The 21513-nt window shown below is 50.2% G+C and overlaps 2 protein-coding genes across 9 annotated transcripts in view; one reads left to right on the forward strand and one right to left on the reverse strand.

The window, feature by feature from the left end:
- MTMR1 (myotubularin related protein 1) overlaps nt 1-2202 on the forward strand; it is a 40014-nt gene extending 37812 nt beyond the window's left edge. For all 7 annotated transcript variants that reach the window (XM_029997127.2, XM_029997128.2, XM_029997123.2 and 4 more), the window contains one exon: nt 79-2202. In XM_029997127.2, coding sequence (XP_029852987.1) covers nt 79-243 — 165 coding nt within the window. In that variant the 3' untranslated portion in view covers nt 244-2202. The remainder of the gene's footprint in view (nt 1-78) is intronic.
- Nucleotides 2203-3947: 1745 nt separating this feature from the next.
- Nucleotides 3948-21513, reverse strand: part of CD99L2 (CD99 molecule like 2) — a 33641-nt gene continuing 16075 nt past the window's right edge. The window contains exons 2-11 of one of the 2 annotated variants that reach the window (XM_029997135.2): nt 20065-20130; nt 17798-17836; nt 16280-16375; nt 15406-15486; nt 14396-14488; nt 12205-12267; nt 11041-11076; nt 10831-10950; nt 8243-8308; nt 3948-7804 (exon numbers count right to left, since the gene is read on the reverse strand). In XM_029997135.2, coding sequence (XP_029852995.1) covers nt 7752-7804; nt 8243-8308; nt 10831-10950; nt 11041-11076; nt 12205-12267; nt 14396-14488; nt 15406-15486; nt 16280-16375; nt 17798-17836; nt 20065-20130 — 713 coding nt within the window. In that variant the 3' untranslated portion in view covers nt 3948-7751. Of the gene's footprint in view, nt 7817-8242; nt 8309-10830; nt 10951-11040; nt 11077-12204; nt 12268-14395; nt 14489-15405; nt 15487-16279; nt 16376-17797; nt 17837-20064; nt 20131-21513 lie in introns of both variants that reach the window. The other variant, XM_029997134.2, reaches the window with a different exon arrangement.

Consider the following 21513-nt stretch of genomic DNA (forward strand, 5'->3'; position numbering starts at 1 on the left):
GGAAACAGTGGAAGCATTGCTTGAGAAGATAACTCACTGTGAGAGTCAAAGTAAGCCTTTTCTTTCTTTACCCGGCAGGTTCCAATCCATCAAAATCTTAAAGAGCTCCTTGCCATCCGGACGGAGCTTCAGAAGAAGGTTGAAGATTTGCAGCGGGAAGCTGCTACACGATCTATTTCTTCCTCCTCTGATAGAGGTTCATCTCCTTCCCATTCAGCCACGCCGGTGCACACCTCTGTGTGATGTGTAACAGAAGCCATGTGAAAAAATTTGTCAGGTAATACAGAGAGGAGGGTGAAATGCTTTTCCCATCACAAAAAGATTGTGAGTGACTTGTAATTGCTATGATCTACATGCCTTACTCTGTGTCTGATATTATCATGATGAGGCCAAAAAGAGCTTCAGTAGATGTGATGTATTTTCTTGTTGGCAGTTCCCACATGTGTTTTGACATCTCTAGATAAATCACCAATTGTGAAATTAAACTTTGTTTTGAGCAACTAACAATTTAACCATCCTAAAAAGGAATCCATCTGCCAAGCAGACAGAAAAATGCCTCTCACGCTGCCTAGGGTACCATGCCTGGTTGGGAGAATCAGATGAAATGCCACATGATGCTTACACAGAACATTTTTCTGAATGGGAGCTCCTTATTTCACTCAGTAATATATATATATATTTTTTTTTTGGCTAGAGCAATTTATTTTTTTTAGGTAATTAATGCACTTGGAAATTGATTTTAAAATAAATGTTTTCCAGTGTAGTCGGTTTTACATTTCGACTAAATATGCCATTAAAAGTGGATGAAGTTAAGCTGGATTTACCAAGTACACCACACTGACTTGTATGATGTAATATATTTGGTAAAGCATGTATTTTAGGTTTTTTAATGCCTTTTGTACAAGTTGAAATAAAGTCTTTTGACTGTTTAGCTTATTGTTCAGTTTCAGCCTCCTGAGTGAGGGGTAAACTTACTTATGTCAAGGTCTTGTACAAAGTAAAAGTTTGTTTTCTAGCAAATGGTAATATTTGGGGTTGGAATGACACCCAGCTGTGTAAATTGTATAGTCTGTATAGCTCCACATTTTGTTAAGCGTGTTTTGTTTTAAAGTGTACACACAAAATGCAAAGCTGTGTCCATTTATACACATGTGTATGTGATGATGTTAAACATATGCATACTCCCGTGGTTTTAAGCTGTAAGTTCAGAAAATGGATCCTGCCTGTCCAAACTCTTTTGAAGACCTTAACTTGTAATGACTTTGTTTGACAAAGTTTTTAAATAATATGATCTTAATTGGTTTTCTTGAAATAAAGCCTCTTGGCTTTTTGTTTTTTAAATTGCTGCTAGCATTTTTTTCTGTAATTGAATATTTTAGCTGTGTTTTTGTATAAAATATACATTCCCAACTTTCTTTCATTCCCCCCCCCCCCCCCCCCCCCCCCCCCCCCAAATATTCATATCGGAGAGATTTAATTACTGGAACATCCAACCTTTTAAAAAATTATTCAGTGGCCGTCTTGGAAGGCCCAGAAATGGTACATGCTGAAAATTTTCCCTGGATTGTTTTCCTTGCTATGTTTCATGAGAATCTGGTTCTTAGGGTAGTCAAACACTGCAGCTCTGCTTTTTGACTTGTGCTTGTATTGCTCCAAGTTCTGCTGGTGGGAATTAAGTCCCATTCTTAAGAGCCAATTGATTCTATATGCTGACTGTGGTTTTTACTGTGTGTGAGTATTCGTTTATTACTGCGCATTTGTTCTTAATATGCGATGACACTTTTCTGTTCCTCTGCATTCAGATGTGTAGCATATACTTAATGAGTAAGGTGAGCTGCTGAGCACTTTTGCAACTTCATCTGGAAAAGCTAATGTGCTGTATCCAGTCTTAAAGTTTACTGTGCAGTGCAGGGTATTTCAACATGTCCTTTTTATTATAGTGAATGCTTTTTATAATAGATACTCACCTACACGAACAAAGTTTAGGAAGGCTTGCAATTTGACATCTCTTAAGCAACCTCAGGCTTTTTATAACTATATGAAAGATGTTTTCCTGTAGAAATGGTTCTGCTGGACAGTATGCCAGCAGTGAATTTTACATTGCCAAAATATGTTGAGCTGGTATCGAATTAAACTCTTCCATACTTGGGATATCCTTGACATTTTAACTGTATATTAAAGTAAAGCACATTATCTCTAAAATGCAGTGCTAAAGAGAATCTTTTGAAGTTTTTCTCTTTATTGGTGCTAATAATCACAACATTTCCTCTATAATTATTGTAAAAGTGATGACTGGATTAGCTTGGGCATTCTGAGATATTCCTAGAGCTAAAATCGGAGAATTTGGTTTTCCATAGAAGAATACCAGTTATTTCAACTGACTGGCTGTTTATCCACAAGTTTCAGCATAGTTCAGTGAGCCTGATCTGCAGGGAGAGCACTGGGGGAGGGGTCCGGCTGTTACATGGGTGAGCACAACGGATGTTTTTGTACGTACCTAGCATGGAAATTTTCAAAGGTATTGTATAGCTTGTATATCCTAGTTAAAGCATAGTTTTATATTGAAGAGGTGACTGTCTTTGTAGCCAGTCTGCTTCCTGATAATCAGATTTTTTCCTATTAACAACTAATTTTGTCATTATTTTTATTTTTTAATAAGGCAGTATTGAACTGGTTGAGGAAAGAGCAGAACCCTGTTCCCTGTCTGATGCACCTTGGACAGAACTATTAACTTCCAATTCAAAAGCTGAATCTTGTTTTGCTTTTGTTTTTGTTTTTGACTCTGCTGAGTATAAAGGGAATGTGCAAAGACAGCAAGCAGTTACGTTTGACCTGTAGGATTTTCCTATTGCCAATGACATGTGAGAGGGGGAAGAACCTGAATCCAGTGTCCCAGAATGGGATGAAGCCTTGGTAACCAACTGAAACATTTTTTGCTTGTAAATTAAGTGAATCATCAGCATCAGACACTCTGCCGTTTTACTCCTGCTTCAGAGCTGAATTACACTTTTTCCTCCTTTGTAGATAAAAGCAATTTTTTTGTTGTTTCATTAAAATGCAAGAAGGCTTTTCAAGCTGGTAAACACTCCTGTCTGCCTGGTTTTGTTCCCTGCATAGGCAGCCTTCCTCTCAAGGAGTTAAAGCTTTAAACAAGAAGTGTTTGATTTTTCTTATTTTCTGAGAAAAGCTGTACTAATTCATATGCTGTATGTAGTAACACCAAGAACGGCTGATTCTCTAAAAGCTGGAAATAAAGAATCAACAGCTCCCGTTCATGTGCATTGAGCCCCACGGCAGAGGACAAAGTAAAATGGGCAATTTAGAGTATTCCCCAGGTGAAGCATTTATGTTAAAAAGCAAATAGGAATGTCCATTTGCTGAGAGATCACATCTGCTGAACTAAGTGCGTATCATATTAGAGATCTTTTGACTGCCAGATCTTGTGCAGCTGGGAAGAAAGAATTTTATTTCTACAAGAAATATGAGTCAGAAGTAGCTAGTTTAAAATACAAACCACCTTTTTTGACTGTGAGACTAAGCACTGCATCATTATACAAAGGTCAAAAGCTTAGTTTGCATTGCATGGGAGATTCATCTACTGGATGTGAAAAATCCAAAGAAAACTGCAGGAAACCTAGGGCAGTGAAAAGGACCAAAAACCAGCCGTCCCAAAAACCGGGGACATAGGGCACTACCTAGAGTTTAGTTCCTGGGTGACCTGAGGAGAGCGTGTGTGTGTGTGCGCGTGCACGCACAAATACTTCATTTTTACCATTAAAGTCTTCATAATGATACTTGTTTTCTCACAAAGTCCAGTTAGTTTTGTTTTTTTAAATGAAGTCTGTAGTGTGCTTATAGAAGAGGTGATGTACAGTAAGCATATAGCCCACCATTTGCAGTTTACTTCCAACATGAAAAAACCCACAAAAAATCAAGTCTAAAATGTCTTATAAGTCAACTTGTTTTATTCGGTGTTTTCCAATGGTAGTCAAATTCTGATTGTTACCCCCATGATCCTCACATGCAGCACATTAGCAAAATGAATCTTATTTTCTTACAGCGTAACATTCAACCTTCATTTGGTATAGATAGCTTCTGCATCAGCAAACAGTATGCCTTGCTTTTAAGTAAGGACTTGACTCAAACGAAAGGATTCTCTAATTTCACAATTCCATTGTTTCTGAGCTTCATTTGTTCCTGAACCTCCTTTGTTGCAGAAGCAGATTTTTAAAGCCGAAGCCTGTCGACTCATCTTACTTTTTCAGAATTTGAAATGGTATTATGGACTAATTCCACTTTTATCACAACAAATGAGTAGTTAAGAATGACAATATAGCACTTGTAAGGGTTCATTAGTGAGGTTGAATGAAAATGACCGAGTTTATAGTGCCAAAAAAATCTGAAATTCATGTCAGAGTATTCTCAACTGAAGAATCTAAAACGAAGAAAGTACTACAGTATTGCCAAATCTCAAATGAAGAAACTACTACAGTATTGCCAAAGGAAAATGCAAGTAATTGATAGAATAAACAACAGGAAAAGAGCTAGTTCAATTCTTTCAGTTCGCTGTTTTTCTGTAATTGAGAAACCTTTTCCAAATCATTTTATTAAAAATAGCTTTAATTAAGCTGAAGTGAGGTGTAATAAGAAAAAGAGCTCACAGCACAGGTAGTACATAAACTCTCAGGACAGCTGTATATGTAGGTTTTGTACTCATGAAAAAAAAAAATCCCAGTTTTCAGTGTTTTATGGCCTTTTTTTATAAAGGATAATAATGTTTGTACCATGTATACAAAACCTAAGTGCAGGATTTTTAAAAATTCGATATCCAGATTTAAAGAGAATAGATACTAATTAAATGAAAGTAGTTAGAGAGGTCGGTGCTGGGTCAGTTTGAGAACTTGTATCACTACTAGCAAAATACAGAGGAATCCTCTCAGTTGCTATAATGCCTAAAATATAGATGATGTATAAATTCCCTATTTATCAGAGACTGGTCTGACAGTTCTGATGGAGAAGGAGACAGACTGCAATAAAAAGCAATTTGAGCCTTTGCTGACATTTAGCACATCAAGACTTTGACTTTTGTCCAGTTTTGAAGAGAAGACCAAGTTTAATTTCTTTACTGCAGTATTTGTCAATATTTTCCTATTTGAAATCCTAGAGAAAGAAATCTTGAATTGTTCCTGTAAATTTTTGAAAAAGTGCTGCCTTTCACTGTGCATTTATGGTTTTCCACATACCTAGAAATTATACTAAGGCATAATATTCACCAAAGTCGTAGAAAAGGCCCTGTGGTTTTTTTCAGTGAAACAGCTTTTTTTTATTTATTTCTTTTAACTGCAGTACTTGTAAATTAGACACGTGTTTCTCCTATGTTCTAGTGTAAGAGTTTCCCGAAGGAGGGGTAGGTGCTATATTCTTTAAGCAATGCCGGACACTCCATTGCACTGTCCACTAGACAAACAGGGAGGGCACGGTAACAGAAATGCAATAAAACCGATGATCTGCATCTGCAGAAAATATGGTCATTGGCAAAAGGAGAAGTGGAATTACGGGAACTTGATCTAAGCTAGGAAAATGGCTCGTAGTGATCATGAGTGCCATGTTGTAACACTTCATCTACAGTAACTTCCTAAAAACATTTTTCATGCTACAGCTTTCCAGTGCGTTTGGCTAACAAAGACAGACAGGCGACGGTGCTTGGGAATGGAGATACACAAACCCAGCTGCATGGCTTTGTCGGCACCTGCGCTGCTGCACGGGATGATCCCAACCCTGCAGACCACGCTTCCTCCGTGAAAACCCTTCTCTGGGAGTAAGCAAGCACAGAGTGCATCCCGTATCTATCGCCTCTGCTTCCACTCTCTGAGCAGCCAATAATTAAATATTTTTGTTTTCGAATCCAAACACATTCATAAACCAAAGCAGCAGTAGTTGTAGCAGTATTGTTGCAGCCTAAGTGTTCTGAGTACACGTGAGGCACCATATATCCCTAGAACTCGTCTCCCTTATAAAACACTGTAGCTGTTCTGCTAGAGCTAGTGTAAGGCTTTAAAATGCAAGTGTTAAAAAGAGCGTAAAGAATTGTGCAGCTATTGCAAAATACTTAACCATGTTACTAGGCAATTTCCTTTCAAATGGAGCTGTTAGGCAGCAGTGCTCCTAGGCTGATTCACCTCCTGGCAAGGCCTTCTGTAAGTCGTGTCTACCTGAAAGCTGTGAATTTGTACATCAAACTGAAAGGCGCTTTTTAAAATACACATTCACAAAATATGGGATTTGCAAAACAGTACAAAATGCACACGTTTCAGGTTTATATATAAAAATAGTGAGTACCTCTTACACCACATAAAGTGAATTTTCCTCCACTTGAGAGCGTGCTTTTTAAGCCATCGCCAATTTGGATAAACGTATTGGAAAGTGGCAGTATTCACGTTTTAGCAGCAATAAAAAAGGGTTGGGGGGGGAGGGATTAGAAACATAAACACAAATTCTTGCAAGATGGTGACGGTCAGGTCTTGACGCCAGTTCCACGCTGTTGAAGAAGGTTGCGTGAGCACTCACGTGGGAGCGGGGTGCTGTCGTGGCGGCAGCCCAGCGTCCTGCTGAGCACCGCTCGCAGCCTGATGCCTCCCAGAAGGCTGCAGGAACCCCACGCAGGACGGCGATGGAGGACCCATTCTCGCAGGAGATTCTGCCTTTTATAAAGGTGAGTCGGTGACACAAAGGACGAAGCTTTACATCCTTTTTCTGCCTCGGGTGCCAGGGAGTGCTCTCGATAGTTGCTGATACAAGGAGAAGGTGGGGGGACTGCATGTTGCTAAGCTTGACTTCTCTCGTAGTGAGTGTTACAGGTCTTAATGGATTCCTACTTTGTTTATTTTCTTTTCGGTTAAATCCGTAATTTGTTCTAGCGTGAATGAGATCTGAACCTGTCCTTGAAAGCATCCAAACACACGCAGTCTTCATTTCGGTGACACTGCAGGCATCTCGTGTCACACAGACAAACCGTATCGCTTGACACCCTCAGCTCCATTCTGATCTCTAGCATAGCCAAGCATTCAAATGGTATTTGCTAAAAGTGAACACTGCACGCACTGCCATTACCTGGATTTATGACTTGGTGTGAAAATCAGGTCCTTTTATTTGGTTAGAAGCCCAGCGCTGCGTGGTGGTGAAGCATCCTCAACTCCTGGCTTCTGAGCAGGGAGTCACCTGCCTCAGCCCAAGGACCTACCCACAGGCACTTCATTTTTAGGTGTAGCTACGCTAAGGACTGCAATCTACCCTCAGGAAATGTGCAGTTTTCATCACTGCCATTGGAAGTGACAAGCCCATAGCTGATGGCAGAAGTTGGCTGGAGGTGCTTTACAAAGGGCTTTTGAATGGTTTGCTTTGGATTGCTATGTACAGGCACTTCACTGCCCTCATACCTGTAAGCTCTTCTGCTCCTTGAAAAAGACCTTGTCCCTTAACTGAAAATTGACCGCTACTGAAGCACCTTCTGTTGGTTTGCATACAACTGGACATCAAACCTACAATATTACTTCAATGTAAACATATACCTCTTTACAAAAAATAAACACATGCTACCACTCTAACCCTAAAGCCTAGAGCAATACGAAGCCAGTTCAAGCCTAAGTACACATTAAATAGCTTTGGAGTCAAATTAAATAAAAAGCTAAATTACAAGCACGTAAGATCTCCGTTTGCTGCCGACTGATTCTTTTCTAGCCCCAGGTCATGCTTTACATCTTCGCACTGTCTTGTTTTGGTGGTTCTGCTGACTGTGTTTCCAGTACTGGAGAAAGAAAAAAAATCATGAGTACAATAGCACATGATGGAACCAGAGCGCGAACAACGGGTGCCCAGTACTGGTTGGTTGTATGTGACATTTGAAAAGCCTTTGCAGCAGCCTTGATTATCTGTCACTGAAAGAAGGATCATGCTTTCCTCCTAAGACACTCTCGATGGCTGAAAACATGAAAGCTAAGTATTAACTGCCATCATTTGCAGCACAAGCCCCTTGGTCTCTTACCATGGCTTTCCTTTGTGTGCAGTAAAGGGGGAAAAAAACACCGTGGTGGGTGTTTCACAAAAAGCTGCAGCATCACCTAAGTGGTGTCTTCATCAAAGAGACACGGCACCTCAGTACAGCATGAGGGACTTTCTTAAAGTCCCTCAGTAAAGCTGCTTTTGTGGCCCGATGCAGACAGGGTAAGGAATGCAAGGGTCTCACCTTGGGGTTCCTCGCTTACGACAGCTTCCATGTTTTCCCCTTTCACATATTCCGCGTTAAGTCCCTCTGAGAAGTAACAATAAAAAGAGTGAGATGGGAGGGTAGAGAGTAAAAATGATTTGCTTTGATGCCTTAAAAACTCTGGTAATGGGCCTATCTGCTGTAAAAGCCAAGATGCCTTTTTGCAACCTCCTCTGCATTAACAGCAGTATTGAAACATCAGTAAACCATAAACAGTGCTGAGAAAGCGTTGCTGGATTTTAAAGTGACCACAGAGGCTTGCCTAGAAGGCAGCAGCCCTTTTTTCTGAGTCTCTTGCTTCATCTTTATCATGCGAGGCAGCGAGGCTAATTACCGTGCTAAGGCGCTCAGCCAGGAGAAGCGCATGGAGTAGGTATGTCTTCTAGACGGGACTGCCGTGCAGCGGGGGCTGCGTCTAAGCGTCGATAGGTGGTATAATTCTCATTAAAAGCTAAGTTATGCAGAGCTGCAAGAAGCAGTTTAGAGCAGGGCTGTGGCGATGAAGCGGGAGCCCAGTGGGGTGTCAAATCCCGCAGAAGTCCCTTATTTAAATGCAAAGAAGTTCCCGATCTTTGCAACAAGTGCAGCCCGGGCGAAGGGGCAAGGCTGGGCGCTGCCGGGCGGCAGCGAGAGGGCAGGCAAGGGGAAGGGGCTGGCTCCGCTCGCCCCGGTGCAGCTCAGAGCTGCAGAAGATCGAGTTCAGACCCTCTCGGGTACGCCACAGACCTCAGCCACGCTCTACGGCTTCTCTAAAGGACCTCTGCGGAGAGGCAGAGACAGGAGCGCGGCGCGGACCGCCGTGTCCCCTTAGGGAGGGACCAGGGACAGGGTGGGGGCCGTGCTGGTTTGCAAAGGAAGGTCGAGGCAACGCGCGCTTTCTAGGCATCTAAACTTGTCTGCACAGCTAAATGCGGCGCGGAGCGTGGCAGGGACCCGCTACGCCTCAGCACCGCGTTTTGATGGGGCTCATTCCCATCTCACGGGGAAAGAGGGAGGCAGGGGACAGCGCGGGGGCCAAGGCAAGGCGACGCGATGGGAGCCCTCACGCAGCAACCGGGCAGCTGCCGCCTCCGAGGCGCAGGAGAGAAGAAAAGTTTCTGCAGCTGGCTAAAAAAAACCCCCATAAACCCCCATGCCAGCACAGACACTGCAGTCTGCGGCCGGCCAAGCCGCGGAGGCAGGAGACAGCGAGCGGCTCGGGGCAGGGGGGCACCGAGAGGCTGAGCCACAGCCCGGGGCACGGCTAGTGAGCGGGACACGCGGTGTAAGAAAAGAAAGTAGGATAAAGAATACTAGGCAGTGTTGTACGCCTCCTTCAGAGGAATCGGCAAATGCTCGTCAGAAGAGGCTCGAAAATGAGAAACGGAGCCGCAGCCTCGCCAGCGGAGAAGGTCGGCTGGGCAAGGAAAAGAGCCGAGCCTGTTCCTCCGCGCTTCAAGCGAGTGGTCATTACACACCGCCGCTGCCTTCCCCAAGACATGTGTTTTGCTGGGATAACACCAAATGCAGTTTATGTTTTTCAATAAAAAGCCACTTTTGCGGTGGCTGACGGCTCTTAGATTTCTGTCATGCTTTGCAATGCATCTAAGGCCTGACATTAGCCCAGCATGCCATGTCTGATGGCTTAAATTAATCCTCCTTTATAATTAACTTTAATTTCCTGCCGCCTTTCTGGGGCTTTGTGTCTCTCAGCTTCCCCCTCATCAAAGCCTTTACTCTTTTTTTTTTAATTATTTATTCTTGCCAAAATATCATTTAAGTGGGGGGAACATGCAAGGGTGTTTCATTCCATCACATTCATTTGACTTTTCCTGCTGATCTAATTTACCAAAATGCTCCTGTTTGTTTCAGGCACAACTGGGAAAATAGCACGATTCCAGCAGAAATTTCCAACCCCAAACACCCTTCCCCCAGAGCAAAGGAGACTCACAAGAGATTTCGTTTGATTAATTTAAAAAGAGCTTTTTCCAGCTGTTTGCAACCACCCTGTAACGGGCTGCAAGAGCCCACCATGGCCAGGCCAGCGCCACGGGGTGAGGCTGTCGGGACACCTCCCGCGATGCTTACACCGAGCAACTTTAAGGGGCAGCTCATGCAAAAGGCGCTTTCTGGGGATAGGAAGCTTTGCAACTTAATTTGCACTTAATTGCAGTGATTGCTGCACACCTGCAGGAGGGTGGGGTGGGGTGGGTTGTACCACCCACAGCTGCCGTAGTTGCAGATGCTCACAGTGCTTCCTTCGCTGCTGCTTGGTGAGTTTTTACCTCTTGCTGAGATTTTGGGGGGTTTTTTGGTTCGGACGGTTTGGGGTGGGGTTTTTCCATATTTACCCTGTTTGGTGTCGGGGGTTTGGTCTTTGGCTGTGAGTGTGGGTGCGGGCGAGGGGGCTCAATAACCTGTGGCTGGGGCTTTGCTCTGCCAGCTCCGGGTCACTGGATACCCGACACCCCGTCCTGTCTCCCGGCTGGAAAACGGCAGCGCGGTTCGGGGGGCAAATAGGTGGGGGCTTGCTCGGCGCCCTTGAGGCGCTCGGGTGCGGGGAGAGGGAGGGGGGGGGGCACGCTTACGCTGGATGCTGAAGCAGAACTTCTTCTGCTGGTAGGAGATGTAGCTGGAGACGGCCCCGATGAGCGCCATGGCCAGGGCGCTGGCGATGCCGGCGATCGTCCCCGTCTCCGCCACCGTGCCTGTGGGGCGCAGAGAGAGCGGGGTGCCGCGCCGCGGGGGCACACGCGCCACCCCTCCCACCCCACCGCCGACCCCGCGCGGGTACCCACCTCCGCCGTAGTCGCTGTCGGTGCTGCCCCCGGCACCTGCAAGAGACGCGAGCCCATCAGCGGTCCCGTGCCCCTCCGCTCCCCCCGCCACCGTGCTGGGCAGCCCGGGAGGGAGCGGGGCACGCTGCGGAAGGGCGGCAGCGTGGCCACGGGGGCACCCCTGGCCGGGGGGGGGGGGGGGGGTGAGCGTATCCCCCCGTGGGCACAGCGTCTCTGCCGCCCCACGCTTCTGCTTGGCTTCCCCGGGGCACCTTGTGGTCTCTCCGAGGGGTGGGAAGCTGCTCCCGTCTCCCACCCTGAGTGCTGGGGGGGTGTTTTGGGGGGAGCCTCTGCGGGGGACACCTCTGCCTGCACGACAGTTAACCTCACCTCCGCCCCAGGCTGCTCGCGGCGTAAAGAGCGGATAAATGAAAGGTCGTCGAGATAGTTACGCGGCGTACTTGCGCCGTCACAGGGAGGTGACCGGCTAAGCTCCGTAACGTCAGGGCATCTTCACTTGACTCGAAGCCTATTTTAAAATCGCCTTCCCTGGAGAAACTGGGCTGGGAGGAGAAGCCGCTCCTGCTGGAAGCCGCAGTCCTTACCAAGTCACTTACATCCTGAATTTATGGAAGCAGGTCAGCATTGTATTAATGCCTCCGATGCGGTTTGTCCTTGGCACGGGGATTCATTAAATGTTGATTGGGCTTGTGGTATTCATCTCGTTACTCAACTACTTTTAATATTTAATGCTGTGGATCCTCGCAAACGTGCAGGATTATCCGACTGTTGCTGGGTTTCCTCCTTGCTTCAGCCGTCAGCGGTCGCGTGGCGGAAGGCAAACGAAGGCTTGTGCCCTCTCGCGGCACGGGGGTGGGCATCCGCTTTCGAGGCGGATGGGGAGACGCAGGTCCCGTCTGCCCTGGTGGCAGCCGGAGCTGCAGAGCCTCCGCGGGATCAAAAAGAAGCACCTCCAACCGCTGGCACAAGGTGCGACCGTGGAGGCCAAAAACTACGTGTTCCCCTGGCTCCTCGGCTGGGACCCCCTTTCCCCACGTGCGTGCCCCCATCGAGAAGGCGAGCACCCCTCTGTGCGAGGCGGTTTCTAGGGGTTTGGCTGATCTGGTGATTATTGCCTGAGCTGCGACTGCTAAAGCAAACGAACGTACGTAGGTCACCGCTTACCTTTCTTCTTGTCTGGGCTGTAGCCGCCGTCCACAATGCTGGCCAGGTCGTCGTCTGAAAATGCTTTAAAAATAACAGGAACAAAGGGTGGTTGGCACCCGAAGGGAGACGGGCTCCGTGTGCTCCGCGGCAGCCGGGGAGCTCACCCTCTCAACCTGCACAAAGCCAAATTCACCCAGCAAAACACTGAAGCCACCCTCCTGGGAGGGCGAATGCAGCCAGAGCTGCCTAGAAAACAACACAACGGGAAGGAAAAATAGCGCGTGGCTTGCTTGGGATGAGAGGGATCCCCAAAAGCGAGTGCCTTTGGATGGGCAGGGCCTGGAAATGGGACTTTTGGGGGATTCTGGGTGGGGGTCACCTGCGAGCATCACGCACCCGGGGTGGGACTGGCCTCCCGCAAAACCCCGCTCCTGGGGAAATGTTTCTCTGCTGGGCGGACGGAGGCTGCTCTATTCATTTGAGTATTTTCTCTAAAACTCTCTGGCTGTTTTGAAGAGCCGTGTGGGGCTTTCTGTGCAACAGGGACCAGAGCAGGAGTTTGAACGCCCATTTAAACCAGCGGCTCCCAGTCAGCTGACTACTCCATCCCCAGTGAGAGCAGGGACCGGTCAATAAGCAGTGCTGCTTCTCTCGCAATTACCAGATGTTAACAAAATGTTTAACCCCAAATTACTTTAAGCTCATAAAAGAGGTAATAATTGACTTTAAGTCTAGCTTGAAAGAAATACCCCTGAATCAAAGTTTAAATACTACTGTATTTTTTTTTTTAACTGAAATGACTAATTGCGAGTTCATGAAGTGTTTTGGCTGCTCAGCCTCAGCTGGCAGGGGAGGAAGGAAGAAAGAAGTGGTTTGTGTGTGCGCTGGCCGTGCGGCCGGGGACCGGCGAGCCCCCGGCAGCACCAGCCTGGCCCGGGGTCCTGCCGGCAGGGAGCTGACCTTTCTCCTTCCCAGAGGGACAGAGCAGCTCCAGTGGGAGAACTGAGCACCAGCACATCTCGGTACAGGTGAAAAAGTTATCTTGGACACAGCTGTAGTGGGAATGTTTAATTTGTGCAGGATAGGTGCAGAGAAACACGGTCTGGGAATCAGCAGCTGAACAAGCGGAGCTGTTGAACCCCTCGGCTCGGTCCCAGAGGAGCCTCGGGGCACAGCAAGGCATGTGCCGGGAGGAGAGACCCGACCCCGAGCCAGCTAAAGGCTCCTTCTCTGACGCTGCGCCTTGGGAAGGGTTACCTCTGCCTTAACAGCTTCGAAGAGACTGCCTGATGCACTAGCTTACTACAAAGAACAGATTTATGGGCTTAGTAATGAGCGTAGAAAGCAAAAAAAAAAAAAACCACCACCCTGCCTATGCCAGAACCTGGAGAGGTCCCAGGCGGTCCAGGGTGCAGCAATGCCGGGGGAACGCGTGTGCTGGTTTGTGACCGGTGCCGCGTTCCAGCCGTTCAACGCCTCAACCTCTCCTGCAGGAGTCTGAACCTCAACAAGCCCAGAATATCAAAGTGCAGACAAGTCACCTAGTTAATACAATCTAATAAAATACTGACTATTAATTACACGTGTAAGCAGGGTATACGGCCATCTCGGCATCAATAAACTAGCCGTGCAAAGTCTGTTTTCTAGCTCAAGTGCTCAAGGGAACGATCCTCGCAGACAAATGATTCATTCACCGGAGTATTTTAGAGATGGAAAAAAAAAAATCTCCCAGCCCGTAGCGTATGTTATGCCAGAACTTAATCCTGCTCTAGATTTACGTCTTGGCAACGACTGCGAACCCAACAGCACGTGCCCTCGGTTAAATAGCTGTCAGGTACGGGGACGAGGGGGAACTTAACACAATCACCGCAATTTAACGGGTCAGAAGAGACCCCAGGAAAGAAACCTGCAGACAGGCAACAGGTCGTTAGGCAGAGCCCCTCTCTGCCAAGGACCGCCGAGGCCAGGGCTCCCGCCTTCCCCGCGGTCCCGGAGGAAGGGGCTGCGCTGCCTGCGGAAACATCCCCCCGCTCCGCGCGGGCAGGGCAGGGGCCTCGGGCGAGGCAGCGCCTCCGCTGCTCCCTACCCCGTCCTCTGGTGGGGACGGTGCCCGGCAGCGAGGCGCCCGCGCCCGGGGGGGGCCGGCGAGGATCTCCCGCGGGTCCCGGGGGCTGGTGGCGAGCGGGACAGAGGGGGGAAGTCAACGTACCTTCACCCGGCCTTACGCCCGGCCTCCCAGCATCTTTCCCATCGTTCTTATCATCAAGGGCATCAGCCAAGTCAATATCCATAGGATCCTTTGCTAGAAAACGACACGGGGGTTAGCAGTGCTGGCCACAGGCTGGGGAACGCTGCAATTCATCAAGGAAACGCTCGGCTTTGCCAGGGAAAAGTGCCGGTGAAAGAGATGACGACCCTGACGCAAGCATCTCCCGCTTTTGCTATGCAGCATCGTGGCAGATCTTCCAAACCCATCCCGTTCCGTGCCGCTGTGGCGAGAAACGTCACGTTCTTCCCGCAGAAACAGCCTCGAGCGCCAGGCAATCGGATAAATCAAGCTGGGTAGAAAAGGTCAGAGCCAAACAGGCACTCCCAAGGGCCCAGCCAGCGGAGGGGAGGGAGGCGGCTGCGCCGCGCTGGCGTGCCGGCTGGAGCAGCCCGCGGCTTGATTGCTTGGTGTTGTTTTCCTCCGTGAACCACCCGGTTGGTACCCTGAGCAGCCTGGCTCTGACAGAGCAGCTATTGCCTTCGCTAAATGGCAGCTAAAACCACGGCACGGAGCCAGCCTGAGCTCCTCAGCCCTCCCGCCAGCTCGCACCTTAGTTTATTCCTATCTAAAATTGCCTTTTTTTTTTTTTTTTTTTAAGTCTGGGAGTGCCTTTTGCCAAAACTCTGCCTGAGCAGGCAGCAAAGCTGACGGGGTGCCCTGAGCCTGTGGGACGGGTGTGCTGTGCCACACCGTGCCGTGCTGGGGAGGACAGCAAGCCCACTGCCTTAAGACAGGCGGGGGAATGCAAAATGGTCCAGGAACCGCTGAGACCCCCAGGGACACGCAGGGGAATGCCGAGATACCCCGTCTGCCACGTGGTTTGGTTTGTTTGGTTTTTTTTCCTACGTGCCTCATGTGAACAAACAGACTAGAGGCTGGAAATACCGGGGTGAGGGGCAGCACCGCCGTCGCGGCACGTCCCGAAGCCTCTGCCTGCGCCGGCAGCTCACCTGGGTTATGCCTGGGGGGGCCCCTGGTAGTTTTTGGCTGCTTGGTCGTGGTGGTGCGGATGACATCCCAAAAGCTGTTGTCTGAAGGGAGGGGGCGGGAAAAAAAAAAGAGACCAAAATGACGTTACCCTCTGAAACGTGCATTCGGACAAGCCCTGAGACGGTTTGGTGCTCTGGTCTCTCCACAGCTTCAGGTGCCCCAGGGATGCTCGAGCCCTCGGTGCGGGTGGTGGGCACCTTCGCGGGGACCTCCTGCGCCAGGGCACGTCCCAGCGGGGCTTGAATTTGAGAAGGGGACAAGCAGGGCTGCCAGGAAAAACCCTCCAAATACACTGCCGGCGGGACACATGCTGCCGCCCGCTCATGAGAGCTCTGCCACCGCGAGGGCAGCCCCACGCCACCCCCGCCGGCTACCCGCGGCACGCAGGATGCTGCCAAAAAGATACTTAAGGATGTGCTACTTTGTCGATGAAATCTCCCACCGAGCAACAGCTAACGGCTCCGTCCCGGTTAAAAACTTTTAGAAATGCTGCTCGGCGAAGCCCCCCGATACAGCCCAGGCAAAGGTGCATGGGCAATAAGGGAGAAGGGACGGCAAAACGCTGGTGCTGACCCTCCTGGCACGTCAGCAAGAGCCTGGAGCATCTCCTCTGCCGGCTGCGCTACGACAGCAGACCGGGAGGAGGTGGTCACCTTTTGAAGTCACCCGCTGGTGGCCACCAAAACTTGCCGGAGCTCATCTGTCAATGCCCGATCCCAGCCTCCCGGCTGCCGGGACGGCTCCCGGTTACGCTGGGGAGCTTTTTCCCCCATCCGGAGCTCCGAAGGTGAGCACGCATACGCCCTCCCCGGGGCGCGGGGAGCTCCGCGGTACCTGGCTTCCCTGGCCTGGGGAAGGGCTTCGGAGTCGGCTTGGCTGGCTTGGTGGTAGTCTCCGGAGAGGCGTCAAAGTAATCAGCCAAATCAAAGCCTGTTGCGGGAGAGAAGGGATGGTTGAAACCCCCATTGTTTGCGGGGACGGTGCCAGGCTTTCGGCACGCATCCCCCGTGCGGCAGCTCTGCGGGTGCTGCGCAAGCACCGTTGCTAGAAGCCACCGGCACCCACGTCAGCGTGGAGCTGAGAAGGGCGTCCAGCCGCTCCGCTGCTCAACCGCGGCTGTATCGCAGAGCCTTCAGATCAGCCCGGCCATCGTTTAACTCTCCCCATCCGAGCTGTGGCTGCCACCCAACCCCAGCCTGAGCGACCCCAAAATAACTCGGTTTTGGGGGGAGACCCGCCGGTGTCCTGCGGCATCTCCCGAGAAGGTGCTGTGGGGATGGAGCCGGTGGCTGGGACCCGCTCTGCTCCCTGCATGGCTGCCCGCGACCCTGGGCTGAGCCGAGAACGCACGGGACAGGGGCCAGGGCACAGGAACCCACCGCGGGAGCCCCTCGGTGCCATCGCTCATCCAAAAAGCTCTCCCCGGGGAAGAAGAAACTCGCCGAGACGAAGCCTCGGCCTTGGCACGCGTCCGTCTCCTGGGGAGAGTCGACTGGATCAAACGGCCTCTCGTTCGGGCTGCGGTCCAAACGCCGAAGCCCTGCGCGTGCTTCTGGCACTTGGCTTTTCTTGGCCCTAGCAAAGACCATGATGACCAAGGAGCTGGACAGTCGGATTTGCTTTAATTTGTGCCAAGATCCTCGCGCAGGGGCGAGTGGATTCAATTCTGAGCGCTCCCCAGCTGCAGTTTATTTCAGGCTCCTCTGGCGGGGTTGAGCAACCCTCGGCTCTTGTGACCACGCTATATTTAACTACGTATGTTTGGCCAGAACTGAGCCAGAGGAGCTGCCGGCAATGAAACTTGAGTGAATTTAAGGGAGCTTCCTCAATTAGGGCAGATGCTGTGGAGCAGGCCAGCCAGCACATCTGATGGGTGCAATCGGAGAGACATTTGTCCCTGAATGGGGAAATGTCACCAGGCTGGGCCTTTCTGTGGCGGTCAGGGATATATATCTTGGAGTAAAAAATGGAAGGAAAATATTCTCTGGGCTCCCTCCTAGAAGGAAAGCTAGCAGGTGCCATGCGGCCAGAAACAAAAGCCCTTGTGTAGCTGAGCGGTGATTTGTGTCTTTTCCATTAGGATAGTGCAAAGTGTGCAAAATTCAGCCTTGGCCATAAATGCTCCACTGCCACTCGCCTTCAGCGTGGACAGAAATATCAATATTGCATTTACTTTGGCCATACAGGAGGAGCCGGCACCAGCTTTCTTAGGGGCGAGCGAAGGTGTCCCGGAGCCTCTGCTAAGGCAGCGGCACCGCGTGCGCGGCCCGCGGCAGGGCTCGCACGGCTCAAACCCCCTGGGAAGCAAACCCCGCGCCGCGCTTGAACGATGTGCACGCAAGAAGGTCTCACCTGTCTCACCTGCCGGCTTTCCGGGACCCTTGGGAGTGGCTGTGACAAAACAGACGGGGAGGAAAATGTTAGTCACGGGCATCACCGAAAACGCGTCGCTTCTGGTTGGAGAACAAACGGCGGAGGCTTCACCGCGAGCTTTCCAGCAGTGTTGGTCTGCGTTTGTAAACTCGGAGACCAGAACGACAGGGAGCGGGGACCGCCTGCGCGCGAGATGCTGCGGGATGGAGCCCGGAGCTCTGCGGGGCACGGCTCATCCGAGGCTGAACGCTGCTTCGGGCAGGCCAGCAGCCGGCCAAGCCGAAAGCAGAGCGCTGTAATAAACCGCTCTGAATTAAGACTCCTGGAGACAGCGGCAAACAGAGCGAGGACAGGTACCGTACAGAACGGTGTGGAAAACAAGAGTAAGCTGCCAATGTTTTTTTGTCCCCTACCCGGTCGGTCAGTTAAATGACAGATAATTTCCAGCGCTGCGTTATGTACGGGAGGTTCCCCGTCAGCTGGAGGAATTTTGGTGACGCTCCGATGCTCAGATCCCCTGGCTGCTCCTGGGCTAAAACAAGCTACAGCCAGCCTTCGGGGGGGTTGATTTTTTTTTATTTTTCACCCCCTGTAAACCACTATCTATTAATAGTGGCTAGCATTACCAAGTATATGAATAAATTATGAGCAAGAGTTGCGGCTGCTCTATTACCATTCATTTCCATTTGTGCCTCTGAATGCCGGAGCGCTTCTGCTGGGCTTCATTTCCAGCGTGCCGGTATGGTTTGATGCGACCCGACTGCAGACCCTGCGTTTGCTTTTATACCGGGGCTGATGCAATGAAGTCCAGAGGAGGGTGCAGCAGCTGGGGAGGCTGCGGGGACAGCGCTGCCTCTTCCCCCCGCTCGCAGCTGGGACTCCAGCCTGGGGAAACGCTGCTTTCCCCCTGCACAAGGTGGCCGTTAGGAGTTTCTAACCACGTCTCCCCACATACTGTATTAAAGGGCTTGCAAAATCCTAGATGAGACCCCTCAGACCCCTGACCAAGCCTGATACCCCGCAGTCTATCCTATCCCCCTCCTGCCGAACCTGGCACGCCGCAGGAGAGATGCACGGAGCACCCCGACTCTTTATTCCACGTAAACTCCAACGTAACACAGCACAAGCGTCTGTGTGTTGTTAGACTCTAAAATAAGAGGTTTCAAACCCCGTTAGAGCTTTCGCTTAAATACTTGTAGGCGTATTTTGTGCGACCACAGAGACCGGCATCGCTCGCAGAGCGCTCCCCGCTGCCGCCCGGCCGGGCGCTGGGTCTGGGGACGGTCACCATAAACCGCATGGGGAGGGACGGGCAGCGAGGGGTCCTGGGCGCGCCGGTGCTCGCAACCCCACCACGGCGTCTCCGTGGCCGGGCGGCTGAGGGGAGCCGGCATCGCGTCAGGGTGCGGACCACTGTGGGGATCAGCCCTCGGCGCCGGGGAGGGAGACGGGCTTCTCCCATCGGCTGCTGCGCTGGCGGTTAGGTTCTCTCTTTTGGGTGTAAAACGAGAGCCGCTCCGTTGAATTTCCTCCCCCAGGGTGGTGCAACCCCCCTGCCAGCTCCTGACCTCGCTGTTTCTGCCAGGCCCGATGCTGAGCTCTGCCGGGCGCTGCTGTCCCCTCAGCCACACAGCCCGGCCCCGACTTACGTGACAATTACGTACTTCAAAGCCAAATATTAAATATCAGCATGCCAGCAGCAAGGCACCCCCTTCAGAAATTAGCTTCCTTTGACTGACGGGTTACACTTGAAATTAAGCGAAGCAAAGCAGCGACCCAAAGCGCCGTTTGCTTTCCCCGGTGCAGCGGGACCGGGGAAGGAGCCGGCGCTGCCCCCGGCTCTGCGGGTTGCCCTCACCGGCCGGAGGAGGAGAGCGGTTAACGCGTTAGCTTCCAGGCAAACAGGGTCGTGTTTGACGGTAGGTGTTACCAACGAATGCAAGGAAGCCAAAAAGACGTGCTCGGGCAGTGTCGTTGCTATGTCAAAGCACTGGCGTGTGCCTCTGTGGTTTGCTCACGGGAATCGGAAAGCGAAGGGCACGTGGTCAGCAACCACCTTCTCCAGGACTATCCCCAGTCCCACCTTTCGGCAAGCCCGGACACCGCGTCTCACCGGGGAAAGAGCCGATGAGGTAGCCCGTGTCCTCCACCGCCCTCCCACCAGCATCAGATCCCAACGAACAAATCGCATCTATTAATGACTATTTGTTTTCTCCTCTTTAAAAGAATAAATAAATGTGACTTACGTCGCTTGGTGCTGAAGTCATACAGGGCATCTTCTAGGCTGAATTCACCTGGGCCGTCCCCATGACCTGGAGACAAAGAATCAGCACTGGTTGTACTCGCTCCGCATGAAGTAAACCGCCTTTAAATACGGCGTGGCTAGACTCGTTTGCTCAAATTGCTTTAGTTTTTAGAGGGCTTTCTGTTTTTTTCCAAGCCTGACCCGTCATCGGCGATGAGGAAGACATCAGCCTCCTCCAAATGCTGTGACTGTTAAATTGCAGAGCAGTCATCTCTGGATTTTCCATTTGTCTGCCCTAATGGATGCGGTATAAAAACACATGCTACGCTTAAATTTGTCAAGGAGAGCCTACCAATTCAACTCTCGAGCTGCCACTCATTTGTGGCTGTGCTCACGATGATACGTTTGCTAAACACCGTGAAAACATTGGGACAGCGCAGACAAATTCGGTGAAAAACAAAGCAGCCCTATGCACCTCTTCTTCGCAAGTGCCTTCCAACATCAAAGGCTTCGTATGAAAATACTGCCGCTGGCTGCCAAGCGCAACTTAGCATTTCAGAGACCGCCTGCATCATTCTGCCTTGGTAATGCAAACCAGGACCGAACCCCCATCCCAGGGATACACCTGACAGGCACAGGCAGATTTTTTTGTTAGAGATGCCTCACCACAACTCCAGTCACTTTATAATATCCCAGGGATAACTCGGCACTACGCCGTGTTCTCCTGCGATAGGGCCAGCTAATCCTTCCTTTCTCCGTCTTTTTTTGCACCGCGTTAATTACTGTTGACTTACCCTAGTTCTGAATGTATTTGTCTTGATAAATTCATGCTTTTACATCTCAGAGCATGCTGAGTAATTAATATCCTTTGGGTTTGCTAAGTACTGCAGCACTGCAAGAGAACATTAAAATGGCTTTCCTCTTATTCCTACTGCTAAATGGATTTAGCTATTGCCACCTGAGCTCCAGCGTGCTTCATGAATAAATTTAAAGCTTTACTGACAAGGACAATAACAACGGGAAGGCACCAGTCCATCAGAAAGCAGGTATCAGCATTTCAGTGAAAAACTTCTACCGAGAGTGGTCACTAAGTACTGCAACACCTCCAGCTCCGGTTTCACTTACTCACACATCACATCTCATTTCATGTGCCGTCTATTTAAATGTACACTCAGCAAACCTGAGGGTGATTTAAATGCGGGGTCTATGGCTGGAAAGTTGCTATGGGCTTCTCTCCCCTGGCAAAGCGCTCCGCGTTAAGCTACCGCTGGAGGTGTGTGCGTAAGTAACACATGTCCCAGCCCACGGCTGCGTTTCTCGTCGAGACGAAGGATGCCAACGCTTCTTCCCCCGTGAGCCTGGAGGAACGGCGGCAGCGGGCGATGCCCCGTTGCAGGTGGAGCCCAGTTACCACCGTGTGAGATCCGCGGAGCGAGGCACGTCGACGAGC

This window comes from Aquila chrysaetos, chromosome 21 (assembly GCF_900496995.4).
Source record: "Aquila chrysaetos chrysaetos chromosome 21, bAquChr1.4, whole genome shotgun sequence".
NCBI lineage: Eukaryota > Metazoa > Chordata > Aves > Accipitriformes > Accipitridae > Aquila > Aquila chrysaetos.